General features: G+C 42.6%; 1 protein-coding gene across 1 annotated transcript; it reads left to right on the top strand.

The window, feature by feature from the left end:
• Window positions 1-1,296: 1,296 nt before the first annotated feature.
• LOC115176486 (beta-Ala-His dipeptidase-like) lies at window positions 1,297-12,143 on the top strand (the record flags this gene model as incomplete). The annotated part of the gene is made up of 10 exons (XM_029736517.1): window positions 1,297-1,362; window positions 1,674-1,817; window positions 1,942-2,104; window positions 2,458-2,546; window positions 2,955-2,993; window positions 3,042-3,169; window positions 8,075-8,219; window positions 11,169-11,310; window positions 11,404-11,551; window positions 11,689-12,143. Coding segments are annotated over 10 exons (1,218 nt in total), but the record flags the coding sequence as incomplete, so codon positions are not given.
• Between the last annotated feature and the right edge of the window lie 893 nt (window positions 12,144-13,036).

The following is a 13,036-nucleotide window of genomic DNA, read 5'->3' as shown; positions in this document are numbered from 1 at the left end:
GATTAGAAGCACACTCTTAAAGGGAGTGCTCCTAACCGCAGCTTGTTACTTGTAAAAAAGACACCTGTCCACAGAAGCAATCATTCAATCAGATTCCAAACTCTCCACCATGGCCAAGACCAAAGAGCTCTCCAAGGATGTCAGGGACAAGATTGTAGACCTACACAAGGCTGGAATGGGCTACAAGACCATCGCCAAGCAGCTTGGTGAGAAGGTGACAACATTTGGTGCGATTATTCGCAGATGGAAGAAACACAAAAGAACTGTCAATATCCCTCGGCCTGGGGCTCCATGCAAGATCTCACCTCGTGGAGTTGCAATGATCATGAGAACGGTGAGGAATCAGCCCAGAACTACACGGGAGGATCTTGTCAATGATCTCAAGGCAGCTGGGACCATAGTTACCAAGAAAACAATTGGCAACACGCTACGCCGTGAAGGACTGAAATCCTGCAGTGCCCTCAGGGTCCCCCTGCTCAAGAATACATATACATGCCCGTCTGAAGTTTGTCAATGAACATCTGAATGACTCAGAGTAAGTGTTGTGGTTAGATGAGACCAAAATGGAGCTCTTTGGCATCAACTCAACTCACCGTGTTTGGAGGAGGAGGAATGCTGCCTATGACCCCAAGAACACCATCTCCACCGTCAAACATGGAGGTGGAAACATTATGCTTTAGGGGTGTTTTTCTGCTAAGGGGACAGGACAACTTCACCGCATCAAAGGGACGATGGACGGGGCCATGTACCGTCAAATCTTGTGTGAGAACCTACTTCCCTCAGCCAGGGCATTGAAAATGGGTTGTGGATGGGTATTCCAGCATGACAATGACCCAAAACACACGGCCAAGGCAACAAAGGAGTGGCTCAAGAAGAAGCACATTAAGATCCTGGAGTGGCCTAGCCAGCCTCCAGACCTTAATCCCATAGAAAATCTGTGGAGGGAGCTGAAGGTTCGAGTTGCCAAACGTCAGCCTTGAAACCATAATGACTTGGAGAAGATCTGCAAAGAGGAGTGGGACTAAATCCCTCCTGAGATGTGTGCAAACCTGGTGGCCAACTACAAGAAACATCTGACCTCTATGATCGCCAACCAGGGTTTTGCCACCAAGTACTAAGTCATGTTTTGCAGAGGGGTCAAATACTTATTTCCCTCATTAAAATGCAAATCATTTTATAACATTTTTGACATGCGTTTTTCTGGATATTTTTGTTGTTTTCTGTCTCTCACTGTTCAAATAAACCTACCATTAAAATTATAGACTGATCATTTCTTTGTAAGTGGTCAAACGAACAAAATCAGCAGGGGATCAAATACTTTTTTCCCCCACTGTAGATGACCACCAAAATCAGTTTGTTCAGGTGAGGAACGAGCACTATTATGGCATTCTACTTGGAGTTGGGACTCAGTAACTCTCTGTTACTGAACTGCACAATGATACAAATATACATGTTCTTGTGCTGGAGAGAGAGAGAGAGAGAGAGAGAAGGGGTTTAACACTTTCATGATAAATACTGTGGTCTCTGATAAAGTCATCACAATGATTCTGAATGTGGGTCAGTGCAATGTTCTCTGCACGTATCCCTGACCTAGACAGTCTATGGCTGTGTCTAGTTATTGTTATACAATCTATGCAATAGTCTGACCCTTTCCTGGTTGGTGCCTGACTCAGAGGCTGAAGGAGTGGGTTGCTGTTCAGAGTAACTCAGGAGATCACACAAAATGGGGAGAAGTTGAAAGGATCCTGAACATGACAGCAGTGAGGATCCAAGAGATGGGAGGCACAGTGGAGTTTGCAGATGTAGGCACTCATCAGGTAGGCTACAATACACACTATCAGTCATGCCTATTATTCTCCACATAATGTGACACAATTGGGTGTAATAATTTGTTTAAAAATACATTTTAAAAGAATGTACTTTTCTGGTCTATCACATAAGCTGCCCAGTGGGGAGACTGTGCCGCTTCCACCGGTGATACTGGCTGAGTTTGAGAGGGATCCAAAGAAAGCTACTCTCTGTATCTACGGCCATGTGGATGTCCAGCCAGCCAAGATGATGGACGGCTGGACCACAGACCCCTTCAATCTAACAGAAATCAAAGGTATTGCTGCATGTTACATGCCATGAATGGAGAGGTTTGATGTATGTCCAAAATAATAACAGGAGCTGGACAAAAAAGTAAATTTTGAGAGAACGTAATGTCCACTCACTGTTTTGCTGGGCCAAAATGGGATATTTTAAACAAATCAAAGTTTGATTACCTAGAGAAAAGAGAAATGTCCACTCACTGTTTTGCTGCTCCCATACGGGATATTTTAATAAACCTTAGATGATATAATCACAACCAGGTTGCCTGCCTGCTATTCATAGGCCAGCTTCAGCTAGCTAATGTACCCTGCTATTACAAATGTGACAATATGAGAATGAAGGTGGCTCATGGTTTTGGTTCCCTAGGTAACCTGTATGGGCGAGGGGCCACGGACAACAAAGGGCCAGTCCTGGCCTGGCTTCATGCTGTGGAGTCCTACCAGGCCACAGAGAAGGTTAGGATTTGCCCTGAAACAGCACAGATGAAATCTGAATCTTAATGTTCTGCTTGCAGTCTCTAGTTAGTTTTCAGAAATGATCTAACCCATGCAGTGTTGCTTTACATAGCAATGGTAACTAAAGGGATTCTGTAATGCATATATCATAACCTCAATGTTTGGGGTAATCTGTGAGTCTGAATATAAAACAATTTGTGGGATTGTAGTGGTCAAACAGTATGTGACTAAATCCAGGCAATCCTTACTGGTAGGATTGCCTGGATCTATTGATTTCAGGAGATACCAGTGAATATTACATTTACATTTTAGAAATTTAGCAGACGCTCTTATCCAGAGCGACTTACAGTAGTGAATACATACATTTCATGCATTTTTTTATTTTTTTTGTTTTGTTTTTTGTACTAGCCCCCCATGGGAATCGAACCCACAACCCTGGTGTTACACACACCATGCTGGCGTTGCAAACACCATGTTCTACCAACTGAGCCATAGGGAAGGCGTATAAAGCTCATCATTGAGGGTCTGGAGGAGGTGGGCTCATACGGTTTGTTGGAGTTGACCATTAAGGGAAACGACAGCTTCTTTGCAGATGTGGACTTCATAGTGATCTCTGACAACGTGTGGGCGACCAGAACCCCATCCCTGACCTATGGAACCAGAGGGAGCAGCTATTTCTTTGTGGAGGTGATGATATAGCTCATTTGATTGGTCAAATAAAAATATGACACACTCTACCAGGGTACCATTTGTTCAGTATCTTCCTCTGTTACGTGTTTCAGGTTGATGGCCCGAAACTGGACTTCCATTCTGATAGCCTTACTGGATGAGATACAGAGGCGTTTGACTGACAGCTCTATCCAATCGTCAAGAAAAGATAGGCGCAACTCTCTTGTCTGATAGAAAAAATATATAATTTCATTCCGTTATAGTTCAGGGGCCTGTTGCACAAAACTAGGATAAGGGATTAAGCCAGGATATCTTGGTGATCCTGGCTCAATTGATCCGTAATCCGGTTGCACTAAAGATGGATAGGGGGCAGGAGGATATGTTATGGTATAAATTACCATGGAGATTTATTCTGTGGAGCTAGCCTGCTCCAGACCAGGCTAAATTCCAGGATCTATTTAATCTCATCCCTAATGTCAGTCAGCAGTCACCACAAATGGAAACCAATAGTTATTTCACTGCTCACTATACATTGTTATCACATATAACTAGACCCACTGTCATTATTTAAACGTTTGTGATCATTAATTTCAATGATTTTGGATAAAAAATAATTTTTAGATTATGTTGCTATCATTAGATAATTTACAGTTTCCCATAGACTATAAGGCTATATATAAAATGATAGAATATTAGGGCCACAGAGGGGAAAAAAACACAAGTAATAATATTGTAACCGGTTGTTTTAAAGGAGGACAGTTGTTAAAATGACAGATGTGGGGCATTTCGTGAAATTGTACTTCAGTATGGTTTCATAAACAAAGACATGCTGATGTGCCAGAATATTAAGTATCACATTGTCATAAGTATCAAAACTGTAAAAACAATATGTAGCTTTTCTGCAGAAAGAACCAGCCTCATAAATTTATGACTTTATCCTTTTTCTTCAGTGTGGCCCTAGTACTCTGTCATATAAACAAATACACATTCCATATGAATATAAAAACACAATGTGTAACATTATGTTCCTTTATTGAATAAGGACAAAACAAAGCAGGTAAACCATCAGCTCCTTTCGAAACTGAAGTCACAGTCACTACAAGATGGAAAGCACAGAATCCAAGCATATTATACAAAATGATACATACACATTCAAAGGTCTGTATATAACACACCCTGCATGTCTGCACACTAAAATAAATGCAGGACAAATCCATACACATCAACTGAACAGACAAATGAATGGATGCAGTAGCCTCCCTGCAGCCTTGTATTACACACAGTATACCGCACAAACATCATAAGAGGCCAAATTCGTAAAAAAACGAACCCAAAAAAAACCCAATTCCTCTGCCACCGCAGGACATATTTAACCAAAATTGAAAGCACACATACTAACTAAAATAATTCAACACATATTGGTCCCTCAGCAGCCGACCACTGTCGTCATCAGGGAAGATTGCCGGATTGTCCCAGTCCATGGCTGGTGGCACTCTGGGGGCCCTCTCCTTCCTCAGGCAGGCCACATTGTGGAGGACAGCACAAGCCACAGTAATATCACATGCCCTAACAGGGCTGACCCTTAATTTGTGAAGGCAGTGAAAGCGTGCCTTCAGGAGGCCAAAGGTCATTTCAACTCTGGCCCTGGTCCTGGCATGGGCATGGTTGTAGGCCTGCTGTGCTTCCTGGGGGTCTGTGAAAGGTGTCAGGAGAAAAGGCTGGCAGCCATACCCCCTGTCTCCCAGCAACACACCAGAGAATTCACCTGTCAACACAAAATCTCATCATTACTACCTCATAAACACAGTGATATTCTTGACACAGCCATGATGGTTATAAATAGGGGTTGTGTGGCTTACCTTGTGATAGGCACTGATAGATTTCAGAGGCCCGAAAGATTCTGGAGTCATGGACTGAGCCAGGCCATTTTGCCACAACATTGCTGATCACACAGTCAGCATTGCAGACCATCTGAAATCATAAGATGAGGAATATTACACCAATCAATGCACATCACTGGCAATGCAGAGTGTTCGTCAATGGACAATATCAAAAAGTTATGTTCACCTGAACATTAATGCTGTGAAAGGATTTCCTATTCACAAAATCGGCCTCATGGGCACCTGAGGGGGCTTTTATCCTTATGTGTGTGCAGTCCACTGCACCAATGACATTGGGGAAACCTGTCACACAAAGTAATGAGTATCCTACTATGTGTTAACAGTTGTCCTGTAATTTGTAGATCCTCTTACCTGCAATCCTATAGAACTCCTCTTTGATGTCACAGAGTCTTCTGTGGCCAGGGAAGGAGATGAAGACATCTGCTAATGCTTTGATAGCCAGACACACACTCCTTATTGTGCGGCAAATTGTGGCCTTGTTCAGCTGTTCTGCATCCCCCACTGAGTACAGGAAGGCTCCACTAGAAAAAAAGCGCAAGGCCACACAAACCATTTGCTCCACACTCAGTGCATGGCTCCGTGCAGTGCGGTGCTTAATCCTGGGACCCAGTAGTCTGCATAGATACCTGATGCCATCTGCAGAAAACCTGTATCTTTCATATAGATGGTCATCAGGGAAGGCCAGTGGGTCCAACCGGTCCCTGAAGACCCTTTCTCGCCTGAAGGCTCTCCTCAGCACAAGTGCTTCTTCATCCACCACATCTCGCACGAATGGGCATGCCATTGTCAGAGCAGAAAGGAACACACAATTTTGGGCCTTCATATAGGCTAGTGGCCACACCTGGTGCTGGGGGGGTGGGCAAAAGAGGGCGATGCCTTATAACGATGACTTGGTTGTACTGATTGCTGGGAAAATAAAAAAAACCTTAGAAAGATGCCACCGTCCTGTGTGCTCACAATAAGAGCTCATATGTCATGGCTCACTTGACTTTACGAGAATATACCTAATTTTTATTTTGAGCTGTGTCATCTTCTTGGAGCTGGGGGAGGAAAGAAAAATAATGATTAATACATTTGTGTTACAGTTAGCATACAGTGTACATTGAAGGCATATCTCACCTCCCTCTCAAGTTTTTTCATTTCAAGGTCCAGTTTCCTAATTGTCCTCTTTTTTATTTCGGACTCCAGTGCAAGATTTTCCATCTTTTTCTTCTTGTACTGAATGTCTATGTCTGCCAGTTCTATTTGGCGCCGGAGGTGGTTGCCATACAACTTTCTGATAGCTTGTGAGCTCTGTGAACACAATACAATTAGCGCAGCTGGAATTTGGCAGGATGTGGTGTCCTTTTATTAATACGCACTATGTTGCCAGGCTGGTTTTCCCACTGTATAGCATCTGGGTCCTGTAAAAGAAATTAGATTTTTTGATTTTGATGAGGACTCCTCACCATTGTAGAGTAAATAGTACTTTCACAGTCTTAACATGATACCTCATGCCTTCTGGAATCCAGAGAGATGGTCTCCTCCTCATCATCGTCTCCATCATGTGCTGTTGCTGCTGCACTGGGGCCTTCACCCTATCACATTTAATCGGATTCATATTGAAGCTAGTAGACAAGACATGCCAGGCCTACAGTATGCCTTTGATGGAGTACTCACTGGATCAGCATCGTCTGGTGCTTGTGCTGGTGGCTCTAACAGGAACACAGTGCTGCCAGACACTGCAAGGCAATAGGTAAACCAAAGTCAGACAGTCCAAATTTATTCAATATGAATGTGGTTGTATCCCATGTAGAGATGGAAGGACATACCTTGAATGAAGCGGGTGGCATCTTGGGAGGAACCTATGCTCGTCTCTTTCCCCCCAGGGATCCCCTCTAAGACGGGCCTGCCTTTATTTAGCTCCAAGGCCATGTCCTCTGCTGGGGTAAGGTCAGCCTTTGGTGACCCACCACCCGTGCCTTGTCTGTGGGTATTCTTTTTCACTGCTAAAACAGTACAGACAATGTGTGAGCAGGCACCTTCTGGGTACAATATATGCTTGTGCTTTGTTAAATATTAGTCAGGGACCATACCATTCTGCAGAATGTTCTTGTATTTGATTTTGACCTGCTGCCATGTCCGTTTTGGCCCGTTCATGTTTAATCTACACACACACACACACACACACACACACATTTAATGGAGTCACACTGCAAAAAATTACTTGGTATTTTTGTCTTGTTTTCAGTAAAAATATCAAAAAATCTATCATAGCTTTATACAGTGTGATGGAGTTACTTTACACAATTTCACTCATATCTGCAGTGCATTTCAATTAAAAATTTAACCGTTTCATAATTACAGTACAACTGCATTTTTGGAGATGTGAATTAAATATTTGAATTGTAATTGTGATGTTTCAGCGGAGCGGTGACTGTGTAATTGTGCACTACTTACGCATTCAGGCGGTCTGCAATACTTTGCCACGCTTTTTCTCTTTGCTTTATCACTGTGGCGGTGTTGCCTTTCTTCTTAATTATATCTTTTACCTCCTCGTATGCCTCCATGAGGATTTGTGCTTCCGACGGGGAAAAGTACGCGGCTCTAGTTGCCATGGTAAATCAGTTAATCTGTGATCTGTGGCGGGGTCTATTTGAGTGAGCCGTGAGCGCGCACCTATCCAGGATTGGTTTCACCTGGCTTAATGAATCCGTGTCTGCTCATCCTGGCTTGGTCTTTGTGCAACCAATTAAGCCTGGACGCACATGTTTTGGCTTCATTGAGCTCAGCTGAGTCATTTATCCCGGATGTCTTAATTCTACTTTTGTGCAACAGGCCCCAGGTCAGAAGTCCCTGCACCAAGCAAAAATTTAAGATAAAGGTGTATGTGAACTAAGGTGCTTACCCAAACTCAGTTCTAGTTAAAACATGTTTCATCCCAAAATGTTTTCATTATTTCTTATTCCTCCCAAACAGGAAGTCTGTTGGATCACAGTCTGGGGTCACTGATGATGTCGAGCCACTCACTGAGGATGAGAGGAAGCTCAATCACAACATCAGCTTTGACCTGGTGGAGATGAAGAGTATGGCTGGGGTCAAACACTTCCTACAGGACACTGAGGTACTTGTCTGACCAATTATGGTCATTGTCATGTCAAACATTGATAATGTGTCGCGAGAATTTTGCTATCTCAATGGTTGAACTCAACTATCACTCAAGCTTTGTCTATTTCCCCAGAGGTCGTAAATCTCCGGTTAATAAAGAATTAGACAAAGTCTCAGATTCTGCAATAGATCAATACTTTATTCAGAGAGCACTCTGACTTCAAAATGAGAACACAATCTTTTTATAGCACACACACACACAAATTAACTCACATCAGTAGAAACTCCACCTCTCTTTAGGCGGGCTGTATTTTTCCAAAGTTCACATACATTGTTTATCACCCTTCTGCAACATGTTTCATCATCTTCTGCAAGCCTAGCCATTTCTAACAGTTTTTCTCCTCCCTAGGGTGGGGAGGCCTCTTTCCAGTTATTAGTTTCAACGTTATCACAAGTCGACGGTTCAGTTGTCCTTGAATGTCTCAACTATACCCAGCTCATATTGCGAAATAGTAACACAATGGCCTAGTCACACACATTATTGGATTATGACTCTAACACATTTCATACAATTATATGGTTTCAGGGTGGAATACTTTAGTCATTATCTTAAACATACAAATGATTCTATCATAATGGCATAACAACCATTGGAGTTGGCTATACTAAACTAATCTGGGCGTGAGGAGGAAGACGTGTTTTGTCAGTGGGTACTGTAGAAGTCGATGTTTTACAGAGTGTGATTACTTTTTTTGGCCTAGTGGTTAGAGCGTTGGACTAGTAACCGAAAGGTTGCAAGATCGAATTTCCGAGCTGACAAGGTAAAAATCTGTCGTTCTGCCCCTGAACAAAGCAGTTAACCCACTGTTCCTAGGCTGTCATTGAAAATAAGAATTTGTTGTTAACTGACTTGCCTAGTTAAATAAAGGTGAAATATATATATTTTTTAAATACAAACAAAGTGTCTTAATATATATACAGGAGGAAGTCCTCATGGCTCGATGGCGTAACCCATACTTGTCTATCCATGGGATCCAGGGGGCCTTCTCAGAACCAGGCACCAAAACTGTGATCCCCAAACAGGTCACAGGGAAGTTCTCCATCTGACAGGTCCCCAACATGGACCCTCCAGATGTGGAGAGGAAGGCACAGAGTATCTACCTGTCATGGTTTGAATGACAGGGGTACCATGGTTGGGACAGGAGAATACCCATAACAAATCCTTTAAGAATCAAAATACAAGCACGGACACTCCGTAACCCCTGTAACCCCTGTAACCAGTGAGTGAGTAGTAAGTGATTATAAGTTGCTCTGGATAACCTCTCTGGGCTAGGTGGGACGCTTGCGTCCCAGCTACTCAACAGCCAGTTGAATCCCGTGGCGCGTTATTCAAATACCTTAGAAATGCTATTACTTCAATTTCTCAAACATATGACTATTTTACACCATTTTAAAGACAAGACTCTCGTTAATCTAACCACACTGTCCGATTTCAAAAAGGCTTTACAACGAAAGCAAAACATTAGATTATGTCAGCAGAGTACACAGCCAGAAATAATCAGACACCCATTTTTCAAGCTAGCATATAATGTCACATAAACCCAAACCACAGCTAAATGCAGCACTAACCTTTGATGATCTTCATCAGATGACAATCTTAGGACATTATGTTATACAATACATGTATGTCTGTTCAATCAAGTTCATATTTATATAAAAAACCAGCTTTTTACATTAGCAGGTGACTAGCATGTGACTAGCATTCCCACCGAACACTTCCGGTGAATTTACTAAATTACTCACGATAAACGTTCACAAAAAACATAACAATTATTTTAAGAATTATAGATACAGAACTCCTCTATGCACTCGATATGTCCGATTTTAAAATAGCTTTTCGGTGAAAGCACATTTTGCAATATTCTAAGTAGATAGCCCGGCATCACAGGGCTAGCTATTTAGACACCCAGCAAGTTTAGCACTCACCAAAGTCAGATTTACTATAAGAAAAATGTTATTACCTTTGCTGTCTTCGTCAGAATGCACTCCCAGGACTTCTACTTCAATAACAAATGTTGGTTTCGTCCCAAATAATCCATTGTTATATCCAAATAGCGGCGTTTTGTTCGTACGTTCAAGACACTATCCGAAAGGGTAAATAAGGGTTACGAGCACGACGCATTTCGTGACAAAAAAGTTCTAAATATTCCATTACCGTACTTCGAAGCATGTCAACCTCTGTTTAAAATCAATTTTGAAGCCATTTTTCTCTTAAAAAAGCGATTATATTCCGACCGGGAAATCGTTACAAAGATAGTGAAAGTAAAAGCATGCTATCCCCTCATGCACGAGCCTCAGTCTGATGGCCCTCTGATAGAGCACTTGCCAAACGCGCTAGTGTGTTTCAGCCTGGGCCTGGAATTACGTCATTCAGCTTTTTCCCAGATTCTGAGAGCCTATGGGAGCCGTAGGAAGTGTCACGTCATGCCAGAGATCCCCTGTTTTTGTTAGAGATGATCAAGGAGGGCAAGAAATGGTCAGACAGGCCACTTCCTGTAAGGAATCTTCTCAGGTTTTGGCCTGCCAAATGAGTTCTGTTATACTCACAGACACCATTCAAACAGTTTTAGAAACTTTAGGGTGTTTTCTATCCAAAGCCAATAATTATATGCATATTCTAGTTACTGGGCAGGAGTAGTAACCAGATTAAATCGGGTACATTTTTTATCCGGCCGTGCAAATACTGCCCCCTAGCCCCAACAGGATAAGAGCGTCTGCTAAATTACCAAAATGTAATTGTATTGGTCTCTGAGTAAGTGTACAGTATAGAAAAGTTGGCTCGCTCTATCTTGGTCACTCTAAGAGTCAATATGTATATTTAAAACCCAGAGACCAATCCTAACATAGCCCCCCTCTTCAAGCCTCCATGTCCAACTCTCCCCTGTCACAATGCCATGTTTCACAGGTGAAGGAGCACCTTCAGCACGTCTTCTCCACTCTAAAAAGCCCTAACAGGCTGAGGGTGACCGCAACTGTTGGGGCTAAACCCTGGGTGGCTAACCTGAAGGACCCACAGTACGTTGCTGGACAAAGGGCAGTCAGAGAGGGTCAGTTGTAGAGGCCATTTACATAACCTCTCTCATTTCAAACCATGTCTAAATTCATTGTTTAAGTTAAGATGCGGTTTACCTTTGTGTTAGTGTTTGGAGTGGACCCGGAGCTTATCCGTGAGGGCTCCACCATCCCTATCGCTCAGAACTTCCAGGAGGAGACAGGCAAGAGTGTGATGATGCTGCCCATAGTTGGCCATGATGACGGAGAGCACTCTCAGAACGAGAAGACCAGCAGGTAAGAGGAGATGAGAAAAGAAGAGATACGATTCCAGACGTTTCTCCCCTAAATTTGTTTTAGATTTTTTACAAGGCAGATTAATCATGACAAACGTCATCTTCAGTAAAATATTGAATCTTGTTTTTCTCTCTCAGGTACAACTACATTGAGGGGATGAAGCTGTTTGCTGCTTATTTTTATGAGATCTCACTACTACAGTGGATATATTTCCACCCAACCTGTGACAATGATAATTATGCTGTAGGTGACAGTATTGTGCCAGTTGAGTGCCTGGGTTGCCATCAATAATGGCTGATCCCATGCTGTGACTCCACTCTCCCAGGGTTTCTCAGGGGGAGTGTGCTATGCAAAAACCACATGTCCATTTCACCACACAATGAATAGGTTACACACTTGTACATGTGTGAAACAGGACAAATATAACCACCCCTATTTCACCTTTGAACAGTTATTATTACATAGCCTGAATGAGGGTTATTACTTACCATAAGTACAACATTTTAGCCCCCTCTAGAATAACTATTTCTACTATTTGTATTTTATGCATGTATTCTACTGTGGATTAACTAATAAAGGGGGCAAAGACAAACGGTGGCATGTCTTGTGAAATCAATGTATTGGGGATGGAGGAGTGGCTGACTAAATAAATGCTTAAGTGTTATCCAAATGTTAAAAGATCCAAATGTTTAAAAAAAACAAAAAACTTGGGTCTTGTGAGAATATTTCCGGAAAAGAGGAGAGTCACCACACTTGTGTCTTTCACCTTGAACAAAAAATGTTTTATATTGCACTTCAGACAGATATAATCCGTTACTTATTTGTGTGACTTGTCTGTCTGTCACCTTTAGCTGGAGCAAGTGAGTCAGTCAGTGTGGATGTCTGTCAGAGAGAGTGCGCTGGGCTGGGAGGGGGCAGGGTTATGCAGACATTAGATGAGATTTGGAGGATGCAACAGGTGTGTTTTTATTGATTATGCTGACAGGTCACTGTGTCAGTCTGCTAGAGGAGAAAACAGAGAGAGAGAGAGAGAGAAAGAGAGAGAGAGAGAGAGAGAGAGAGAGAGAGAGAGACCTAAACAGAGAGTACACAGAGGCAGAATACCTGGCCACTGTGACTGACCCAAATTTAAGGAAACCTTTGACTATGTACAGACTCAGTGAGCATGGCCTTGCTATTAAGAATGGTCGCCATAGGCAGACCAGGCTCTCAAGAGAAGATAAGCTATGTGCACACTGCCCACAAAATGAGGTGGAAACTGAGCTGCACTTCCTAACCTCCTGCCAAATGTATGACCATATTAGAGACACATATTTCCCTCAGATTACACAGACCCAAAAGAATTTGAAAACAAACCCAATTTTGATAAACTCCCATATCTATTGGGTGAAATACCACAGTGTGCCATCACAGCAGCAAGATTTGTGACCTGTTGCCACAATAAAAGGGCAACCCGTGAAGAACAAACACCATTGGAAAGGAAAG

The sequence above is a fragment of the Salmo trutta genome, chromosome 37, assembly GCF_901001165.1.
Source record: "Salmo trutta chromosome 37, fSalTru1.1, whole genome shotgun sequence".
NCBI classification, from domain to species: Eukaryota; Metazoa; Chordata; class Actinopteri; order Salmoniformes; family Salmonidae; genus Salmo; species Salmo trutta.
Note: the sequence above shows the minus strand (reverse complement) of the source record. Positions and strands in the feature narration are given on the sequence as shown.